This window comes from Schistocerca piceifrons, chromosome 6 (genome assembly GCF_021461385.2).
Source record: "Schistocerca piceifrons isolate TAMUIC-IGC-003096 chromosome 6, iqSchPice1.1, whole genome shotgun sequence".
NCBI classification, from domain to species: domain Eukaryota; kingdom Metazoa; phylum Arthropoda; class Insecta; order Orthoptera; family Acrididae; genus Schistocerca; species Schistocerca piceifrons.
Window position 1 is genome coordinate 372,709,124 of NC_060143.1, and position 24,132 is coordinate 372,733,255.

The 24,132-nt window shown below is 42.8% G+C and overlaps 1 protein-coding gene across 1 annotated transcript in view; it reads left to right on the forward strand.

Annotated features, from left to right (window-relative positions):
• The window catches only part of LOC124802674, a 665,872-nt gene that overhangs the window by 620,776 nt on the left and 20,964 nt on the right, over positions 1-24,132 (forward strand). Inside the window, exons 4-5 of the mRNA XM_047263602.1 lie at positions 12,276-12,409; positions 23,180-23,378. Coding sequence (XP_047119558.1) covers positions 12,276-12,409; positions 23,180-23,378 — 333 coding nt within the window. The remainder of the gene's footprint in view (positions 1-12,275; positions 12,410-23,179; positions 23,379-24,132) is intronic.

Below are 24,132 nucleotides of genomic sequence, written 5' to 3' on the forward strand. Positions count from 1 at the left end.
GCACTAAGCAAAACGTTGAACACAGAACGCTTTCTGTTGTCCCGACATCATTTTTACTAGAACTGAAGTGGGCGCACACTGCTGCTACCTAGCGGGAACTATGTAAAACTCGAAAGTTTGCTCTTGCCAACAGTACGTTGTTTACGCAAATATCTCAAGTAATGTAATGGTTATGATTTTTTTAAATGGGGTGATTTTTTTCTGATACACCCTGTGCAATGTTCCATGACGCTAAAAACTGCGTCCTATAGAACTTTATATGTGCCACTAGCTAAAGAGACACGACGTTAATCGATTCATTTTCAATTTCGACTTTCGCTACTCTTAGCTTTGATTTCCCTCTTCAGTTCTTTCTGTCCCTAAAAATATTCTGTACATAGTCAACGGCGGATCAGTAACAGTGTAGATATGCATACAACAGTTGCACATTATGGGAAGGATGGGAGAGGGGAGACATTGTAATATGTCAGTAGCGGAAGAAATAAGTGCTGACTGCATGTGCTTCGTGAAAACTAAAGCAAGCGGTCAGCATTTTTCAGATGATATATGATCACTGTTCAAGGTTTCCGTATTGCGTGGTGTTTTTGACACTACATCTTCATCTTCGAATTTTTTTCCCATTCACGGATTTATCTATCAAATGGTATCTCGCAATCTTTCCAGTCCACAGATCTTACTGGAATGTTTCTGTCTTTATTTTTAAGAAAATAATTTTGTGGATAAAAAATAAACAATAGTAATTCACTTATTAGTGTAACTTATGTGCAGAAACAATCAGTATTTTGGGCACAGTATCGCTCTTAATGAGATAAGGATATACAATAAAGACAACCTCCAAAAATTAGAGTAGTTTACTTCACTACAAGCTGCAGGCGGTTTTGGACGTGTAGTAGCATTTTTGCACCGGACTTTCAGAATTCCAGACTTAAAAAAAGAGTAAAAATAACAACATGCATCTAAGTTAAAAACCAAGTAGCATGATGTTGAAGGAAATCACTGATACCTTCGGTTTGGAATGCTTCTGTAGTGGTAAAGCTAAACATACTAGAAATGTTTGTTTATAAGCGCTTTTCGCAGCGCAGATGATGTGTAATTCATCATGATGTAGTATAGTCCAAAGAACACATTGAAGAGTGTGTTATCTCCACGAATTAAATTGAGATTATCCAGGAACAGGTCTATCATCGCAGTGGGACTGTATTAGGAAAGCGTCATCTATTCACTTCCAGCAACATTAGGCTTAAATATTGCAGAGTCCAGATGCGTCTCGGCAAAATTCTCCTCAAGAAGCTGGTGTCCATTAGTGACAATGAGCTACCTGTGGCTATTCAATCATTTTTTCCGGAAAAATACGTTGAGCGCAAACTGCGTTGTACCACATTTGTCGAAATGTTCAGCAATCATAGGGAAATCATCGTAAGGACGCGATAATCCGTCAAAACCATCTAGCTGATCCCAAAATGCGAGCTTCATAGTTTTTAGTCTTTTGATAAATTCAGTTCCGTAATAGATAAGTACTTAAGTCAATTCTAACAAAGAACATTTTGAAATAAAAAACGAGCAAATGTTTCGTGAAATTATTTTTCCAAGAGTAAGAAATAAATTGGTACAAGGAAAAATGCGAAGCACCTCACTTGCTGTAGATGATTTCTCCAATCTATTTCATCTTACCTTTAGACAAATCATTTCACAAAAGATACGACCATTTGTTTTTCTTCTTTTCTTTTTCAATACTTTTTTTGTTTTAAAGATTTATTAAAAAAGCACGGGCTTATTGACACCTCGTTCGTTTTCATAGGCCCTTATTTTCTCAAATTGTCCTGAATTTAGCATTTAATTCAAAGAATCAACACACCAATGTAACTATTTATACGACAAAATATCTAGGCTTCCAAAAGATAAATTTTTGACACGTCATTTGCCTTCCTAGTGTCTACTGTTCTCGAAAGTCCTAAATTTAATACCTGATTCGAAGGAAGCTATTTTAAAAATCAAATATCACTCTTCTGTACTCAAAACAGCAACGCCTTGAAGAGAATAACTTTTTTGAACCTCATTTGCCTTCTTAGTGTTTGTGTTCTCGAAATGCCCTAAATTTAATACTTGAGTCAAAGGAAGCATTTTTGACAATCTTTCCTCAAATCGCTAATTAAGTTTTTCTTAATTACAATGATTATTTTCAGGCATATATTATTCAGCAGTACTAGAGCTCGAGCTGATGAGTTTGATACCCTATTTATCCATTTCTCACTCTTAGTTCAGCTATGAAAATGTGGACAGTAATTTTTCCTCAAATTACTAATTAACTGATTCCTAACTATCTGATCACTTTCAAGCAAAGGAAATCTTTCTTTAAAAATAAAATTAGACCTCATGCTGGTCAGTTTGACACTCCATGCGCCCGTTTCCCACTCTTATTTTGACTATGACGATGCAGCAAAAAACACATTGTGTAATTCAGAAAGAAATCATGTTTCCGCTCCGCCCACACATGTGACCAAAAACGAAGACTAAACCCTGAGCAACAATACTTCGGGTCCTAGTGTCGCTTACTTTTATATGCACTGATTTAAGTGGATACTGTACATGATTATGTCAGTAGATTTGTAGATTTTGCGATTAGAGACTTGCTTATGTGGTAAATAGAGTGTTCCAGATAGTTTAGAGGCCATGTCAGCAGTGGAAAAAGTATCTGCATTGAGGCTGTGACCGTTATGAAGCATTTGAGGAACAGGGATGAGGTAGTTTCGGTAATAGAGTAGTTATGATTTAGAGAATAACTGTACGACACCTAGCAGAGTGGATGGATATCAGGACAGACTGTTTGGTCTGAGAAGACATTCGATTAAAATTCTGTTGGAAGAGAATTCGTAGGGTGTACAGTTGTAGAGTGACAGGGTGAAGATTTTGAATTTAGTGCGCAGTGTATTAGCGCTGGAGATAAAGGGGCAAGGTGTTGGATCGTTGTTATCATGTTTATACGATCAGTTGTTCATTGTAAGTGACAAGTGAGAAGAATTTGACAGTCCGCGAAATTGACGGAGCTAAGGATATATCAAATCACTGTAAGACTGCATATCTTGGAGAACTGTGGAGTGACGTAGCCCCTATGTTCGGCGAACAAGTAGTTCCGTAATTTTCGTTTACTTCAATGTTTCTGTTAGATAATTAGCAGGTATATCAAGCTCAACTGCCTTCATTTCGCCGACGATTCGCGTTGTGCTCCAAGAACAGTAATACGACTGCAGGACAAATAAATACACTAAAACATAAAGCAGAGACAGCTACACTCTACATTTCCTTTTGAATAACCAAACATGTGACAAACTTCATCATCTGAAGACAGTACATGATAGCTAGGAAGAGCTCTAATTTCCCGAGATAACTGTGCAACTGGAAACGAGTGATGGAGAAGTAAACAACTCCAGACCAGGAAAGATGACAAACGCCTGTAGCAGCCATACGTGTTATACATGAGACTAGCTCAGTGTCCAGCGTTATCCGGATATGCATTTACTCTAGTCTTTTGTTAATCGATCTCATCCTTCTCCCTCTCTTTGGCCACCCCTCTCCCGTTCCATTATGTTTGCCCCAGTCTCTATATTCATCTCCTCCCACCTTCGCTCTCTCTCTCCAGCTCCTCCAACCACCACTCCCCATACTTCCCTCCTATCGCTCTCCATACCTGCTCCCTCTCTCCCTGTCCATCTCTTGCTGCTCCTGTCCATCTCCTTCCGCCTCTCCATCTGTCGATTTCTTCCTCCACCCTCACCGTTCATCTGCTCCTTTCCCACTCTCATTCCATCTACTCCTCCCTCCTCTGTCCATCTGTACCTTCCCCCACACCATAAACCTGTGTATCTCCTCCTCCTCTCTGACTGTCCATCTCCTCCACTTTCTTTTGTCTGTCCATCTCCTCTTCCCTCCAATTTCTGTCTGCTCCCCTTCCATTTATCAGCTTCATCCTCGTCTTCTCATGTATCTCCTTCACCCTTCTATGTGTTCATCTCTCCCTCTTTCTATTCTCTGGCCATCTCCTCCATTCCCTCTCTCTGACCATCTCCTACTCCTCTCTTTCTCAGACCGCCTTTGCCTTCCATCTGTCTCCTCCTCCTACGTATCTGTATCCATCTCCTTCACCCTCTCTGTTTGTCCCACCTCCTCCTCCATTTACTCGCTTAAAATTATTGCCCTCTATCCAAAAGGAAGTTGGTGGTTCTTACACCTGCAGTATGTTACCAAGTTTCGTTGAAATCAATACAGCGGTTTAGGAACAGCTCTTTAACCACAGCGTTCCCCACATACACACTTTTCACATTTGTTTCACACATACTGAACATATTTCCCTCACATTTGTAGATATATTTCACCTGTACCTCTAGCTAATTTAGTCTCAAGCGAATTTCATCCTGCAATGTAATTTTCACGCAGCTCAATGGTTGTGATGTCATACTTCTAAACTACGAGCTGTACAATGATGTAATTTTGCAGGTACATTCAACGATATATGTGGACACTGCCTACGGCATCTCTTGCAAACAGAGTTTCGGTGGGAAGCCCTTCCACATCGTCCGTACAGTCCCGATCTATCCCTATGGGATTTCCGTGTTTCTGGAGCCCCACAGGAAGACATTCGTGGTCATCCATTTCCTTCGGTTCCATGGCCAACTACAAATATTTTTCCTAGAGGGCATTCACCATCTTCTATTACGGCGGGATAAATATATTAAGAGTTATGACCAATACTTTTGAAATAGTACACAGTTTACTTACCATTCCAATTGTCTCGTTTTCCTTTGACTGTCTCTTCCACAGTAGCCCAAAAATTGTGTGTTTTTACGAAAACTTTATTTCCTTCTCTTCGTACACACACAAGTGCATGTGAATACACACACACCCATCTGGGAAACGCATTATGGCCTTACTGTATCCAAAAACTTACGGAAATTGCACCTGAATTGCGTTAATTACCGCTATCTATCACCCCCCCCCCCCCCCGATACACACACACACACACACATACACATACGCGCGCGCCCATACTCTGACCTGGTCCCAGAGCTGCGAAACTAACTTTCTTGGATGTCTTTGAGCTTTTGAGCTGATGGAACGTGTTATACGCAACTTCTCATTCTGGAGTTGAGTATTTCAGTTTATTATTTTCGACATCACTGATAAAGTAATAATTGTTGCTTCCTGATGCTCCTGTTCAATGGATACTATTTCATTATAATGTGAAAGATTCTCTGTTTCCATTGAAGCTGGCAAAAGAACTAATCGCTCCACCAATTCATTCGGATTATTCCAGTAGACAAAATCGATATGTGTTGGTGATTTGTTGGAAACTGTCCCTCAGTCACTAATGGCAAGTGCAGTTTCGTTTTCCTCCATACCGATATGTGTTTCATCATCTCTCAGTGACAATTCAGTAACACTGGTACGTAATGCAGGCTTAACGACACTGGTGCATTTATAACCTCTGTTGGAATTTACCTATCTGTAGGAGACACTTTCCTGTTTACGACTGATAGTCCGTAGAATTTCACAGTTTTTGTAGATCTTATGTTGTGTGACTTGCTTTGAGAGTTTTGATTTTAAACACTGTATTACACAATCACCTCCTTCTTGGGTATTTTGCTTTGTGCATTATTAAATCATTTCCAGCGACAGTTACCTGTGAACTACCAGTCATCACTGATAAAGTAATAATTGTTGCTTCCTGATGCTCCTGTTCAATGGATACTATTTCATTATAATGTGAAAGATTCTCTGTTTCCATTGAAGCTGGCAAAAGAACTAATCGCTCCACCAATTCATTCGGATTATTCCAGTAGACAAAATCGATATGTGTTGGTGATTTGTTGGAAACTGTCCCTCAGTCACTAATGGCAAGTGCAGTTTCGTTTTCCTCCATACCGATATGTGTTTCATCATCTCTCAGTGACAATTCAGTAACACTGGTACGTAATGCAGGCTTAACGACACTGGTGCATTTATAACCTCTGTTGGAATTTACCTATCTGTAGGAGACACTTTCCTGTTTACGACTGATAGTCCGTAGAATTTCACAGTTTTTGTAGATCTTATGTTGTGTGACTTGCTTTGAGAGTTTTGATTTTAAACACTGTATTACACAATCACCTCCTTCTTGGGTATTTTGCTTTGTGCATTATTAAATCATTTCCAGCGACAGTTACCTGTGAACTACCAGTCATCTTTCTTGGGTATTTTGCTTTGTGCATTATTAAATCATTTTCATCGACAGTCGCCTGTAAACTACCAGAAATCCACACATTTACTCTTGGTTCAAATCTGACACCAGATAAAAGATATGACCAGTTTACCTCCTGTCTCTGCTATATTTCTCTTTCGTAACTTTTCATCTTCATCAACACCATATTCCTTATCGTACTCGTCCTCCTCTTCTTCTTCTTCTTCTTCTTCCTCTTCTTCTTCTGCTCAAATATCTTCGCTTTCATAAATAGATTGGGTTAATCTCCTTCCTCTCTGTCTTCTTTTACAATGGTTATCCAGTGTCTCCATCTTCTGCTTTCGTAAATACACCGTTTTCTTTGTGTTCATTTTTTTCATCTTAGTCTGTCTTCTTTCAGAATAGCTGCCCCAATATCTGTAACAATTGTGAAAGGGTCTAAATGCTCTTTGCAGTACAGACTCAGCTTCAGCTAGTGTGTTTTACAGCAACGCCAGTTTACTGCGCGATATTTCGTCAAGATTCCATCACCTGAATTTTAAAACTAATCTTTTGTCCAGTGGAACGAAAAGAAAGTTGACAACCACTGTGGTCAGTTAAAATTTGAATAGATTACAAGAAAACGTATCAGTTTATTTGGTACAGAAATACTCACATGTTGCTGGTGATACCAAATATAAATATAGCTATCGAAATTCAGATGGTGACATTCACACAGACCATTTAAAAATGGTATGGATTGGAATTTCATTCGCACAGACCCTTCAAAAAACGGAACATGTCGAAATTTCACTCACAGAGACCGTTCAGAAAAGGAGAAAAAATCTGAATATTATTCACAAAGGCCGTTTAAGAATCGGAATGAGTCGGAATTTCATTCATACAGACAATTTACGCAACACAACGGGTCAGAATTTCATTCACACAGGTCGTTTAAAAAACGGACCGAGTTGGAATATCATTCTCACAGACTGGCGAAACAACGGAACAATTCAGAATTTAATTCACACACGTTGTTTAAAAAACAGAACGTGTCGAAATTTCATTCATATAGAGTGTAGGTCGTTGAAAAAAACCTAAATGAGTCATACCATCGTCCTCATATCAGTGTGACTAAATGTTCGGACAAATCTGGACCGGATAACATAATATGCACTTTTTCTCAAAAACTAGTCGCTAGAAATGTCTTCAGAACCTCAAAAAAGAAAAGTATTTTATTTTCATCTTACATATTCTCACTAGCGGCACAGTTCCATCAGCTAGCTATTACCCCGATAATCAAATACCTCAGCTTCGGAAGCTCGAAACGCAATCGCGATTTCAACAGATGCCAAAAGTAGCTTCCGTCTCGCTTTGCTGAAGATAAAGGGAGCATTAGCATTAAGCGCTTTCAAGGTACTTCTCACACACCCAAGCACATACGCATACTAAGATGCCAAACACATTGAGAGTAAATCCGCTGATTGCGTAGTTGGTTGATCAGTATCTTATTCCACTCTAATTTGGATAATTTCACTCTCCAAATTACACAGGCTTATTGCATTTCATTTACCTATATCTCCACGCAATGATAAGACATATATTACCAAGTTACTGCAATAACGCCAAATAAAACTACCTGTAATGTAGTTTCATTTCAGCTGTGTAACTGGATTCTTGATCTCCTGGAAGGAATACCACCGCTGAGGGCACGGTAGCTCCGCGTGTTCGGTCGGAGAGCTGGTTGGCCTCTGTAATAAGAAACTGAGTGGAAGAATCAACAAACGAACTTGAACGGATGTCATGTGACGTCAAACACAACAATCAACATGGAACGAAATGCAAAAAAAAAAAAAATACGAAGTGGTCGGCGAGGCGGCATGTCATACCTAACGGCTCGGGTCCGATTCCCGGCTGGGTCGGAGGTTTTCTCCGCTCAGAGACTGAGTGCTGTGTTGTCCTTATCATCATCATTTCATCCCCATCGACTCACAAGTCGCCGAAGTGGCGTCAACTCAAAAGACTTGCACCAGGCGAACGGTCTACCCGACGGGACGCCCTTGCCACACGGCATTTCCATTTCCTGTAAGGAAGGTCAGAGTTAGTAGCACCTGAAAGGAAGTCATCTTGTGAAACCAAAGCAATATCTCAGACATACAAGACAGCGTTATAGGTTCCCCGCTGTTCCTAATTTTTATAAATAATTTACGAGACAATTTGATCAACCCTCCCTGTCAGAGTGCTGGTAAGGATGCCTTAGCAGACAGGCAGAAATGGCAAGCACAGTCGCATGAAAAGATTTCCCACGTGCTATTCGAGAAGTATAAATACCCTTGGGCATTGCGTTAGATGGTATTGTCTAAACTCCACAGCATTTATACGATTCAGCTGCTCGTCATCATCTCTTTTATTCTGTCTCTGTGTACCTTAAAAAGCTATAATCTTTTGCATGTATTACGTTTTGATTTGAATTTGCAGCCGTTTCTCTACAACTTTGAGAAATCTGATAACAGTTTGACAATATTCCTCAGAAACACTACACTACATAGAACAGGAACGACATACACATCAAATCGTCTACTTCGAACATATTCACAGTTCGTACACCGCTACTGACAAACTTCACAAACAATTGGCAAACACAGAGGCTGGATTTCTCATACAAGCGGTTAATAGCTTTTACACAATTATAAAAGGGGTGCCGTTTCCGAATTTTTTATTTGAAAAATCCTAAGGCTTAATTGAAACAAGCTTTACTAACATTATACCTCTATTCTTCATGTCTACATATATATATTTCTCAAGATAATCACCCTGGCGGTGAACACCAGTTTGTTCATATCGTCACTGTAGATATACTTCACGGGGTCACAATCTCACCTCTAGTTGCACCGACTCATGACTATCAACCTGAAATCCTCGAAGGTGTTATTTAAGTATTTTAAACAGATGAAAATCGGGTGGGACCAAGTTGGGACTGTCTGGAGAACAATCGACGACAGTGAACTCAAAGCGTCTGGTTGCTGCAGATGTCGCAGCGCTCGTGTGTGATCTAGCATTGTCATGCTGAAGGATGGTTAAATGGCTCTAAGCATTGTGGGACTTAACATCTGAGGTCGTCAGTCCCCTACACTTAGAACTACTTAAACCTAACTAACCTTAGGGCATCACACAAATCCATGCCCGAGGCAGGATTCGAACCTGCGACCGCAGCAGCAGCGCGGTTCCGGACTGAAGCGCCTAGAACCGCTCGGCCACAGCGGTCGCCATGCTGAAGGTGAGAGTGCACTATGTGCGGACGAACTCCTCGATCTCATGCTTTTAGTTTTCTGAGGATCTATCAGTACACATGTTATACGCTACAATTCCAAATCCTCTAGTGGAAGAGAGTTTCATCTGTAGACAGCGAAGTGAGAAAGTCTACGGAGTAATATGCATGAAATATAATGCGTCAACCGATTTTGAGAACAGAATAAAAAATGCAAAGGCGTTACCTTGCAGCACGACCTAGCAGTTACGCACAGAAAACAATTCATACACAAGTAGCGGCGGCAGAGTTACAAAATGTCATTAGTACTTGCCAGGGAAGACACGCAGCAAAGATTTGCTTGCTCTGGTAGGCAGCAAGGGCCAGCTGGCGGCAGGCAAGGAAATGCCGTGGCCTGGCGAGCATCCAGGAGCAACGAGATCCTGTTATAGGAGCTCGCAAGATTCATTTATCACTGCAAGGGGATGGGATACACGTGAGAGATTTTTGCTCGCAGGCAGTTGGCACTCTCAGGTAGTACTAGGAGAATTGTTTACACTAGGCTCGAATTTTTTCTTGTAGTTACTGTCTGACTGTTCCTTTCGAGTACTTTCTGCAAGTGTCTGGGAGTCTTGCGAGAGCGGGTGTCGGAAGCGTTTACACAATACAGTGAGTGTGTCTGTGAAGGCAGAGAGATCACTCCACGCGAGATTTTTCTGTGGTAGTCCACCTGCTTACTTGAGTGGCAATGTGTTTGCCTGCCATGAAGCGGGCCTCGGTTCGATATTCGGCCGGGTTGGAGATTTTCTCCGCCCGTGGACTGGATATTGTGCTGTCCTCATCATCATCATCTCGTCGTCACCGACATGCAAGTCGCCCAGTGTGGCGTCACCTGAAATAAGACTTGCAACCCGGCGGCCGAACTTTTGTAAATTTTCTGTTGTGGTTCTGAGCGTGCAATAGAGGAGCGTCGGGTTGAAGCTGACTTTTAATAATTTTAGTGGCAAAGAAAGAACATAAACAGCCTTGTTTGTGTTACTTAAGAGAGCGGATTAAGCGCCGTGATGATTTTGTAGCGTTCAAGGATCTCACTGTAGAGCTCGTGATGGAAAATCCACAAAAAGTTTCACAAGAATGAAAGCGTTTGAGAGGAAGAAATACTCTTTACAATTGGATCCAAAATTGCCAATCTACATACTTTTCTGCGTAAAATCCATTAATGTTAAAGAAAGAGTGCTGGTGACAATAGTATTTCAAGTATGAGCTACGGTTATTCTCTTTAACATCTGGTAAAGTAACCATTACGGTGAAACAACACTGCACCAGTTTCATCTTGATGCCCAAAGAAGATCAAAAGTGTAATAAGGCGCATGTGTTATAAATGAAGCATTTCCGGAGATACTTTTATTGCAGCGTTTCTACTTGTATTGACTTAAGTAACCACTCGTAAAATCCTGAAGGTTTGTTTTTCAACACACAATATAATAATATTATAATTGAATACCACACTATATGAAATTATAGATACAGTTGTATTGCTTGAATTTAAATGGCACTTTTCCGAATTCCAAAACTATTACTATAACTTTACTTTCTCTACGTGAATTAACCTATATTACAAACCTACTTTTCCTGATCACTTCAATTGTGTACATCCTGGTAAATTTCTTCTGTGCAGTTGTTAAAAACTGTAGTCACTTCAGCCAAGAATCTTTGCTTCTTTTCTCAGTTCCCGTAGTCCAGTAACTGTATATTCCATGGCGCTGGCCTTTCTTCCTGAAAATAATTAAGTATACAACTTTGTCCTGAGTTCACTTCCTGGCAGCTCTCCTCATTAAGTGGCCCTAAGCACTATGGGACGTAACATCTAAGGTCATCAGTCCCCTAGACTTAGAGCTACTTAAACCTAACTAACCTAAGGACATCACATGGGTACTTGGAGACGATTTGAAGCAATTCGTGGAGTTTATGAACTCAAACAACGATTCAATTTTTCTCGACGACAATGCACCATGTCACTGCCACAGTTGATCGCGCCTGGATTGGAGAACTTTCTGGACAGTCCGAGCGAATGATTTGGTCACCCAATCGCTCGACATGAATCAAATCACACATTTATAGGACTTAATCGAGATGTCATTTGGTGCACAACATCCTGCAGTGGTAACACCTTCTCAGTTATGGACTACTACAAAGGCATCATATTCTGCAGGAACTTCTAAAGACTAATGTTACTTATAATCCGTCTTGATTGAAAATTATTTTTTAAAATTCAAATGAGCGGTTTCGGTTCATTCATAACCATCTTCAGATCTGATATTTCAGTTACAGGAGTAACCCGTTCAAAACCAGCAAGTTTCACATGCTGCGTCACATCTTATGTGAAAGTTGCTGGATTTGGACGGGTTACTCCTGTAACTGAAATATCAGATCTGAAGACGGGTCTGAATGAACCAAAACCGGTCATTTGAATTTAAAAAAATAATTTGCAATCAAGACGGATTATAAGTAACATTATAAAATCAGTGATTGCTGTTATCCCATCAGAAAATTATGTCTGTTTTTCAAAATTCTAAAGACTAGTTGCGTCCTTGCGACATCGAGTTGCTGCATTACGCAATGCAAAAGGAGGTCCGAGACGATATTAGGAAAGATCGCATGACTTGTGTCACCTGAGCGTAGATTATCATGTACTCTTTCTATTGTAATGTGTATGCACAATAAGTACAATTTCCTTAGTGCTATCTTTCGCGTTGTTGCTCTTTTGGTGGCCAGCAGCTTTACTTTCATAACTATGACATACTGCCTACGCTGATGTCTCCCCCCGTCTGTCTGCAGAGCCGCAGACGCGCGCCCCCGTGGTGCGGCTGAACCGGCCCCACTACCGGCCCGGGGACACGCTGAGAGCCAACTGCAGCTCAGGGTCTGCCAAGCCCGCGCCCCACATCGTCTGGATCGTCAACGGCGCTTCCGTAAGTATGCTGAACCACAACTCCACCAGCAAACGTTCAGAGGTTGTTCAGGGATACATTATGAGTATTTTGGTACGATGGACCCACGGTCTTCGGAGGCTCTTCGAAGAGTAATAATGTAATAACGATTTATTTTGTTAGTTACCACTATCACCATTGTATCTGTCAATATTCCCATACAACAGCAGAGAAGCCTCGAATAAGTAATAACCACAACATACAGGGTGTTTCAAAAATGACCGGTATATTTGAAACGGCAATAAAAACTAAACGAGCAGCGATAGAAATACACCGTTTGTTGCAATATGCTTGGGACAACAGTACATTTTCAGGCAGACAAACTTTCGAAATTACAGTAGTTACAATTTTCAACAACAGATGGCGCTGCGGTCTGGGAAACTCTATAGTACGATATTTTCCACATTTCCACCATGCGTAGCAATAATATGGCGTAGTCTCTGAATGAAATTACCCGAAACCTTTGACAACGTGTCTGGCGGAATGGCTTCACATGCAGATGAGATGTACTGCTTCAGCTGTTCAATTGTTTCTGGATTCTGGCGGTACACCTGGTCTTTCAAGTGTCCCCACAGAAAGAAGTCACAGGGGTTCATGTCTGGCGAATAGGGCGGCCAATCCACGCCGCCTCCTGTATGTTTCGGATAGCCCAAAGCCGTCACACGATGATCGAAATATTCATTCAGGAAATTAAAGACGTCGGCCGTGCGATGTGGCCGGGCACCATCTTGCATAAACCACGAGGTGTTCGCAGTGTCGTCTAAGGCGGTTTGTACCGCCACAAATTCACGAAGAATATCCAGATAGCGTGATGCAGTAATCGTTTTGGATCTGAAAAATGGGCCAATGATTCCTTTGGAAGAAATGGCGGCCCAGACCAGTACTTTTTGAGGATGCAGGGACGATGGGACTGCAACATGGGGCTTTTCGCTTCCCCATATGCGCCAGTTCTGTTTATTGACGAAGCCGTCCAGGTAAAAATAAGCTTCGTCAGTAAACCAAATGCTGCCCACATGCATATCGCCGTCATCAATCCTGTGCACTATATCGTTAGCGAATGTCTCTCGTGCAGCAATGGTAGCGGCGCTGAGGAGTTGCCGCGTCTGAATTTTGTATGGATAGAGGTGTAAACTCTGGCGCATGAGACGATACGTGGACGTTGGCGTCATTTGGACCGCAGCTGCAACACGGCGAACGGAAACCCAAGGCCGCTGTTGGATCACCTGCTGCACTAGCTGCGCGTTGCCCTCTGTGGTTGCCGTACGCGCTCGCCCTACCTTTCCAGCACGTTCATCTGTCACGTTCCCAGTCCGTTGAAATTTTTCAAACAGATCCTTTATTGTATCGCTTTTCGGTCCTTTGGTTACATTAAACCTCCGTTGAAAACTTCGTCTTGTTGCAACAACACTGTGTTCTAGGCGGTGGAATTCCAACACCAGAAAAATCCTCTGTTCTAAGGAATAAACCATGTTGTCTACAGCACACTTGCACGTTGTGAACAGCACACGCTTACTGCAGAAAGACGACGTACAGAATGGCGCACCCACAGACTGCGTTGTCTTCTATCTCTTTCACATCACTTGCAGCGCCATCTGTTGTTGAAAATTGTAACTATTGTAATTTCGAAAGTTTGTCCGCCTGAAAATGTACTGTTGTCCCAAGCATATTGCAACAAACGGTGTATTTCTATCGCTGCTCGTTTAGTTTTTATTGCCGTTTCAAATATACCGGTCATTTTTGAAACACCTTGTATAAGGTGTGCCCAAGTGAAAGGGAGACTATTCCATTCGAACAGGCCGACCACCGTTTCATCCTCAGCTCACGAGCATCATTGGATGTTGATGTAGAGGGGCATGTGGCCGGCACGCTGCTCTCCCTACCGCTCTCATCTTTCGTGACCGGAGCCACTACTTCTCAATCAAGTAGCTCCTCAGTTGGCTTTACAAAATGTTGAAATGTGTGTGAAATCTTATGGGACTTAACTGCTAGGGTCATCAGTCCCTAAGCTTACACACTACTTAACCTAAATTATCCTAAGGACAACACACATACCCATGCCCGAGGGAGGACTCGAGCCTCCACCGGGACCAGCCGCACAGGCCATGACTGCAGCGCCTGAGACTGCTTGGCTAATCCCGCGCGGCTGGCTTTACAAGGATACCGATTGGAGACTTATCCAAATGCTAGTGAAGACCGATTGCGCGTAACTTTCGTGATATGACGGGAACCGGTGTTACCACTACGGCAAGGCTCCTGCCTAAAAGGAGTCTACAGTCACATGTAAAGCAATTTTAATAACAGTATTATAACTACCCATGGAACAACAAAGCTATACATACTTGCCAATGACATTGATATATCGGTCCCAACAAGTAGGAAGTGAGTTAATGGGTTCAGTGTACAGACTCCTGTGTTCCTGACGGATCCAGTTTTCTATGATGTCCTGAACATCCTTGTCACAGGTGAACTTTGTCCATTTAGGGTCTTGTTCTAGGGGGCCTAAGATACGTAATTTACATGAGGAGATAACGTGACTGTGTGGAAGATGTTCCGTGACTTTTCACCTAAATTTTCGAAGAAGCTGACGGGCCTTCTTGGCCGCATCACCTGGACCAGGATTGTTCCATTCGAAACTTGCCCCTGCCCTTTTTGAGATGGCCTGTATGAGCCTCAGAAACATGTTCCAATACTGTTCAGCGTTAATTATTGCATCCCGTAGCAGCCAGTCGACTAGTATCGATCCTTTCTGCTCGAAAAGGAAACTGAGTTACACATTTCCAGTCCTCATGGTGGAGTGCGCTATGTTTCGACGAAGGGATCCGGGATGCCGCCATTCCATGTTCATCCGCTGGAGGCGGGCTTGAAGTGGTGACTCCACGTTTCATCATATGCCACAATCTGAGCAATGAAATTCGTCCCCTGCTCTGCATATCTCAACAGATGGATCAGATAAACATTTATTCTCGGCATCTTGTGATTCCTTAAAAGATGTATGGGCGTCCGCAATAAACAAATTTTGTCATAACGAAGCTTCTCTTGGGTTATGTGATCCACAGTTGCTTTCCTTATCAAGATTTCAACGGTGATGTCACGTGCGGTGATGCAACTATTCGTCGTTATGAGCTCCTCCACAGCCGAAGTTGTGGAACTGATTGTGACAATGTGCACCTGTCTTGTGCGTGGCATATTTTTTATGTCTACACGTGCCCGCCTCATAAAGCCGTTGTCGCCAGGGTATTGTGAACCGCCGGCAGGTGTGGCCGTGCGGTTCTAGTCGGTTCAGTCTGGAACCGCGTGACCGCTACGGTCGCAGGTTCGAATCCTGCCTCGGGCATGGATGTGTGTGATGTCCTTAGGTTAGTTAGGTTTAAGTAGTTCTAAGTTCTAGGGGACTGATGACCACAGCAGTTAAGTCCCATAGTGCTCAGAGCCATTTGAACCATTTCTTGATATTGTGAACCGTGCGAGACACAGCTATCCATACATATATTTCATCCTGCGATTAATTTGTGAAGCATGCTCGCTTCCGCGCAAAAACACCACTGGATAACCGCTGTCTGTGCTGATCGGAAGGTATTCATCATCCAACGAACTGCGGATTACAACACAACAGAAATGGGGAAATTGGTGGGATTCCGTTAACTCGGCTTGTGCAATTGGGAAAACACATTCATCCTAAAGGAGTGCATATCACGCTGCTACAGTGAAGATCTCCTTTTCAGCTGGACATACCATATACAACGCGCAAAACAGACTAATGAGAAAACTCTCACACACAAAAGTATTGTGACGCAGTTGTCGTCGGTGTCGGAACAGCTCAGCATAAAGTCATTCTGCCGCTCTTCCAGTGCATTCAGTGAACTCACACACGAGATGCATACCAACCAACACTTCACTAATAAACATATCGATCTTAATGCTGCGTATCACTGTTCACGCACAATTAACATTGATGGCGAATAAAAAACTAGACAGAATCGATCAGTACTAACTGCAAGCTTGAGCACAACGAGGTAAGGAACGCATTGCCGTTGTCAACACCAGGTCCCGTGACCGAATCGGAACAAGACACACAGCTCATACTGTCGTCATTTGTATTGCTGTCCACTATTTCCTGTCCAATACAAATATTAGATTGGGGTATAAGTTCTAGGAGTTATTGTTTTTCAAGTTCGTATTCCTGTTGCTGTGGGTTTATTTATCGATTGTAATTTTTATGTGTACTGCGTTGTTGCTATTTGAGTTTATGTATTGTTATGACCCCCCGAGCTCAAAGGTTGTAATATGTCAGAACAACTGAGAGGTATGGTTGGGAGAGAGCGTTGACTCTCGTCGAAGGGTGCAGAGAAACGCGGGCAAGTGTGCCATACACTTTATTACATCGAAGGTACAAAGCGGACTTTCTGCTGAACTCGGCGATGGAACCACACACCGTGCCAATGCCGAAATCTGCAGCGTCGGTGCTCGGTCGCCCATCCTTGTGGACGTAGCGGTCCTATTTACGCCACGGCTAAGTTGCTGCAGCGTCGGTTAACTGTGCCCGTGGCCCGGAACAGGGCTCACTGCTCCCTCAAGTGCGAGTCGTGGACACCATGCAGAGCGCCGAAGGGAAGCAGCCGACCGCCGCACAGTCCTTGACTGCAGCGCCCTAGACCGCTCGGCTAATCCCGCGCGGCCACTGCTGACACTTACTGTCAACAACTGAGACGTCTTGTAGACGCAATCCAGGTTCAACGACGACGAAAACTGCGAGAAGTGATGCTACTCCACGATAATGCCCGTCCGCATTCTGCAAGAATGACAAAAAACATTGTGCAGTATTTGGATTGGGAAGTCATTCCACATCCACCTCATTCATCCAATCTTGCGCCCTCAGATTTTCCCCTTTTTTCGTTCTTTATCGAACAACCTTCAAAGAACTTCCTTTTCTGATGAAAATGTGCTCCGAACATGGCTTGATGATTTCTTCGCCTCAAAACCACGTGATTTCTGCAGTCGCGGAATTAGAAAGTACCCCAGCGCTGACAGATTGTTGTGAATAGTGAATAAGAATATATTATTGCTGACTAAAGTGTCTGTTACGTTTATCTGTTGTATTTATTAAACTTACTTAAAACCGCTACGAACGTATGCAACAAACCAACACAAAAGTAAGTGTGGGAAAAAAATAAACAAATAATGCAATAACTCAAGAACGAGACGTTAGAGACTGTAGATCCCTTGTACCAACATACTCAGAAATTTATCCTATATACCGGCATTCATGTCAAGACGTTTAAAAATATGTTCGGTTGGTAAAGTAGTGGTGTCGCTACAACTTTTGTGATTTTAACGTTATATTGTACATCATCCGTAGAAGATTAATTCGTGCTTTCCCGAGAGTCCACATAAAAAACGAAAAGCTTGGAATCCTAGCAAATTCAAAGGATGGCTACGGTAACAATTTGTTGTTTATACCGCACCGTGTGCGTCGGTGGATCGCGAGGGGCGCGTGTATACTTAGTCAGTAACAGCATGGAAAACAAGATGCCACGTTCGAGTCCGGTCTAGCATACTGTATTAGTCTGCCCGGAAGCTTCAAGTGCACGTTGATATTAGTTCATTTTTATCTTCACAGTCTCAATAGCAATGATTTGCTTGGTGGGTGGGGAGGGAGGGTAGGTAAGAATATTTCGCATATCCCATTTTGGAAACTGCATTTTTAATGTTTCGTATTATGTTCCGTGACCATTCACACTGTACTCTGGTATCTTCTGTAAGTTCGACTTGATATGGATTCCACATAACCGAGATGGTAAATAAAAACGTCTGTGGAAAAATAAGTGTGGACCAGACTAATATAACTATTTCAAATCTTCGCACTCACGTGCGTAAGTTTACAATCATGAAGTTTCTCATTTTATCACAATTTCCTATGGGAGTCGCTTCTTGTTACAGATTTAACTTTCATTAGTAAAGGTAAATCAACTACAAACGAGTTGTGATACAAGCTATAAACAAGCATAAAGGCTTAACACGAATACGCTATCCTCGATTGAGAGCCGTACGAGTGCAATACCGCATATTATGGTAGTTTTCATAACAGGCAACAAACTTAATCCCCCACTGGATGTTCCAGGTTTATAATTGTGCCGTTGTGCAATTGGGCCGCGCCCGCTTAAACTATTGCCAGAAAAAACAAAAAGTGTCGGCAGAACAGGAAATTATTATCTGCGCAGCATCCATACGCTTTTCAATAAAACCCACTAAATTAGTTTTCGAGTGGGCTTCAGTATTATGCGATTACATGATTTGTTTAATTTACTTTAATGTTCTTGAATATCTGCTGTTCTGTACGAATTATACGTTTCGCAGTGTTTAAATGAATGCTCAGCTGCTTTAATAAAACAGTTGCTTGTTTTAATACCAGTAGATTAAAATTATATTAATCGAAACTCTCTCTCGTAGTTGTTCGATTATTAACTTAATAAGCACGGAGATTATTTACAGGAAAAATATTGTGAAGAGGAACGACGGTTATGTTTTAATGATCCGTCGATGGAGAGGTCGTTAGAGGCGAAGCAAACATTCGGAATGGAGCAGGATGAGGAATGACATCGCCCGTGATCTTTTAGAGGCATCCACCCCGGCATTTACCTCAGTGGACAGAAACGATCATTTGCAACGAAAAGTAATCATAATCAGAAGACTGCCGTAAAAAACTCTGAGTTTGTCACGCTTTGTTTCAGGGAGAGTGAATTTTTTGCGTTACACTTGTTCTATTAGGTAGGTATACTATTAGATTTCACTTTATCATGCTTGCAAGAGTTGTTCTTTGAGCAGCCCGTTTGCGTATACTCACGGAGAGTCTCACACTTTTCAGCAACAAAATTTTATTTGTCTAAGCGGACTCCTAAAATTTAGATCTAATTAACGTGGCTGTATTCGTTGTTATGCTTTGAAACGATATGTTTAAGGTCGCATGCTCTTTTTTCTTACGACAAGACTAGATTAGAAAACCGACGTTCCCCAGGTATTTAACTGTAGCTACGCTCATGACTTTATGCGTGTGGAGTTTATTTTTGACTTATGAAGTTTCTATGTATACAACGTTTGTAGTAGAAGGATTAGAGACATGAACGATGAGGTTGTTTGCTTTACTAACAAAGGAGAGAGCCACGTGGAGCTGACCATGCGTAAAACAACTGACATTAAGATCCACGTCCATAACACGCAGCGTCTGGCAATGTGCTATGTTATGGTCGTGGCAGGGAAATGCAAACATTTAAAGAGAAATGGTAAATTGTTAGGATTAAGTGTGACTTGCGGTATAAAAGCTCGTTCGTCTTCGATACTTTCCGTCAGAGTTTCAGCTTCTACGATGTAGGAGACGAGTAATTTTATGCCTTTGTGAATGAAGGATTCTGCGGAGAGAGACGATGCGTTACGCTCTCGATCGGTGTTACGGCTTGCCTCACTTTTGGAAGCAGTTTCCCGAAAATAGATCTGTCGCTCAGTTAAAAAACGGAGCAACGCCATTTATTGTTTCTTTGGTATGTATTATGTATTAATCCGGGGACCTAGAAACGACGAGAGGCTTCGTCCCGCCGTAGCCCTCAGTGGTTCACAATCCCGTAACAGGCCATAGCAGTCCACCCACCCCACCAACACCCCACACAGAACCCATTTTTTGGTGTACTACGCTGTGATGATTAAATATCCAAATTATTAAGCTGAGGAGGTGCTTTTAGATAAAATTTAAATTGCAAAACCATTTTTCTCGCTGACCGGATTTTGATGAAATAACGCCTATATGTTGCTCCAAACTAAGCACAAGTTATCCGTGAAAATCCCACAAAAATTCGTCTACTAGTTTTGGAGACTAGCGTGTTCAAACAGACAAACGGACAGACACGACGGTTTTACAGTTCCATTATTAGAAGAAGTATACAAGACGACTGAATCGAAAATTCGATGAGGGGTTTACGATTACAGCATGACGCTGATGCGTGTAGGCATATAGAAAGTGGAGAGCCAAGAAGTACCAATCAAAGGGCCCTAACACATAAGGGAAGTCATTAAAAGGGCACCAAAAATATAATGAATATCTGGATATGTAAATAAAACATACTGTAAGTTGCACATATGAATGTGTTTTTACAAAGTGTTTTGTTAAATCCTTCTAAACATAGAAAGCTTAAAGCTTAGACCTATGTATACAAGTAAATATTTTTCATTCTCAGAGAGATTTTGCGAGTAAGCAGTACCGGGAGTCAGTTCGGCGGCAGTATCTGAGAGTGGGATAAGATCTCGGATAGTCGCTCCCTGTGAGTTCAGACAGCAACCTCCACCTCTCTAGAGCAATTACGTAAAAACTGATCGATTTTTAGAACCAGAAATTGAGTTATAAGGATTATCAAATAATAAATTGGTGTCAAAATTACATCAGCCACAGCAAAGATCAAAGGAGAATGTGGTTAGGAACGCTTCCTTAAAATGTGACTTAGGCCATCAAATATTCGAAATACTCACTGTCCGTTGCAATACATGTTTGCAGTCGCTGGTGTAAAGGCTTCTGGACAGACTTTATGAGATTACCTCGATATCGTAGTGGGACAATGCGATTCTTGCACTGTGGGAGCTTGTGCAGTTTACCCCAGAAAAAAAAGAAAAGAAAAAATCAGTGGCATCCAGTCAGGGACATCCAATCAGCCGAACGTGCAGGCGAACTGATAACGCCTTCACACCCTATCTAGCGACCAGGAAAGAGCTGGGTGAGTACTTCCCTAGCGAGGCATTCTTCAGTGAAGTAAGGAGCACACTCCAAAAATTGCAAGTGAAGCATAGACACTCCACTGCATCCGATGTTCAGCCTGCCTCAGCCAGTACTGGTTCTCACCGGTCCACGATCTGTAATGACAGCTTCATTTCGTTCCACATCGTTAATCTGCTGGTGAAGTTACAGATAATTCAGTTGTCGGCTGAGTCACTCGCAATTTCCCTGGAGTTAACATTTGGATTATGAGTTTAATCTACCATAATATATATTTCATTCGCTTTGCTCGCTGCTGACTTGCTCCTTACTGTCTGCATAATATTTCAGCGCTCTTCTAATAACAATTTATCGTACATATGACCCAGCCGCTATGACCGAGCGGTTCTAGGCACTTCAGTCCAGAAACGCGCTACTGCTACGGTCGCAGGTTCGAATCCCACCTCGGGCATGGATGTGTGTGATGTCCTTAGGTTAGTTAGGTTTAATTAGTTTTAAGTTGTAGGGGACTGCCAATTGAAGGGGACTGCCGACCTCAGATGTTAAGTCCCATAATGCTCCGAGCCATTTGAACCATTTGAGCCATTTTCGTACATATACTACATTGTCGTACTTGTTGGTCATCGTCTGTCGGGATGGGACTGGTGGGGCTGTTAAGTGCTTTACCACCTACTGCACTCCCCTGACTAAAGCCCATCTGAGTTTTTTCTGAACTGAAGGAAACACTTCATTGCATTCGCTTCAGAACTGATACAAATTCGTCGGGCAATAGACCGCACCGCTCAAACTGTCAACACAACTGGCACTGCTTGAGTAACCTACGACTTCCACATCGCTGGCAACGGGTTATACACAATGCTGGTGAGTAATTTGAAGGTCAGTAAAACTTTGAAACACGTAACTATTTTGTAAGGACTGTAAACAAATAGTTGCCACTATTAAAGTTCCGACCCTCGTACTTATTTCCAAGCACGCAATGGCGACATCACTATTGTACCTAATGTCCCTACGTGCTCTCTGGAAAAACAAACAGTAGGTATTCAAATGGTTCAAATGGCTCTGAGCACTATGCGACGTAACTTCTGAGGTCATCAGTCCCCTAGAACGTAGAACTACTTGAACCTAACTAACCTAAGGATATCACACACATCCATGCCCGAGGCAGGATTCGAACCTGCGACCGTAGCGGTCACGCGGTTCCAGACTGAAGCGCCTAGATCCGCACGGCCACTAGCAGCCGGCTCCAAACTGTTCACGAGTCACTCGCCAACATTCACACTTGCTAGCAATGTGATCAAGAGCCGCACAGCACGTAACTACACGTATTCCGACGTCTGCTCTTCTAAACAATTCCATGCTCGCGAGAGTATACACATACGCAAACACACAACAGTATTAGCCGGCTGGTGTGGTCGAGCGGTTCTAGGCGCTTCAGTCAGAAATCGCGCGACCGCTACGGTCGCAGGTTCGAATCCTGCCTCGGGCATGGATGTGTGTGATGTCCTTAGAGTTTTTTTAAATCTTATTTTGTTCGTTTTCGTTCGTTGTATCTGCTCTGAGCGGACGTCGAAAGACACCCACTTCAGTTCGTTGTTGATCTACTAACTCAGTTTTTTTTTTTTTTTTTTTTTTTTTTTTTTTTTTTTTTTTTTTTTATTACCGAGGGCAGCTAGCCCTCTGACCGAACACGCTGAGCTACCGTGCCGGCGGGCATGGATGTGTGTGATGTCCTTAGGTTAGTTAGGTTTAAGTAGTTCTAAGTCTAGGGGACTGATGACCTAAGATGTTCAAAGCCATTTGAAACACAACAGTATTATCCCAAATGAATCCGAGTGCCCCTATGTGCTCGCTAGTACAAACAGATAGTAGGCGGTTCGCGCAGAGCGACTCGTGAGCTTGTCATTAGCGACATAGACACTTGCGGGCACAGTGACCGCAACCCGCTCGTGTCGCTGGTGTGTGGGCCGCTTTATCCAGCTGCCGACGTCTCTGTGTTGCAGGAGCACGGGGGCCGGCAGAATGACTCGTACCACCCGGGCGCGGGCGGCGGCCACCTGTCGCGCTCGACGTCCCAGCTGTCGCTGCTCATCACCGAGGACCACGCAGGCACGCTCACCATCACCTGCCGAGCCTCCGTGCCCGGATTCGTCATCGGCCCGCAGCGCGACATCGTCGACACGCAGGAGCACACGCTCAAAGGTGATAGCACTACCACCAAACTCCGACCAAAATTACTCCGTGATCGACGTTTCAGGGAGTGGAGTGGTAGTGGCCAGCCGCCAGCCAATCGTACTTCCTTCTCGAGCGCCACGTACACACTGTGTTTTGTAGAAAGTGTCACCTTTCGAAGCGTAGCTGACTGCATGCCGGCAACACTGTCCTCGCCACTACATTCTGTTAGTCACAAATTAATTTTAATCGGAGTGTCGGAAGAACGGAGAGAGAAGATCTCTCACAGCTGTAGTAGGTTTGGCGTGCTACATCCGCGTTCACAGAAAACTGTCACGTAATGCAATTTTGTGTACATTCCTCTGGCAACGCCTCAGAACTGTCGAGCTCTATGGACGATTACTGTTTTCCCCTGAAGCCGTTTAGGCTGACAACAAGGCTGTCAGGGATCATCTCTCGCCAACTGTAGTACATTAGTACCCAGTAGTTTTGATGCTGCTGTGGATCATTTTTACGGGGGTACTAGATATCATGGTGTTACATTTTAAGAAGAAAGTATTTGAGCTAACGATTTGTTCGTGGAGGACGGAGACAACCACAAACAATTTAAAAGAGTTTGTGTCACTGACATGACAGTATTCTGCTATCATTCGCATCTTCTGATGTCTACAGTATTAGAATCGTCAGCATATGAAAATATGAGTACTTAGTGACAATTTATTTGCTGTCTAGCCGGCCGATGTGGCCGAGCGGTTCTAGGTGCGTCGGTCTGGAACCGCGCGAC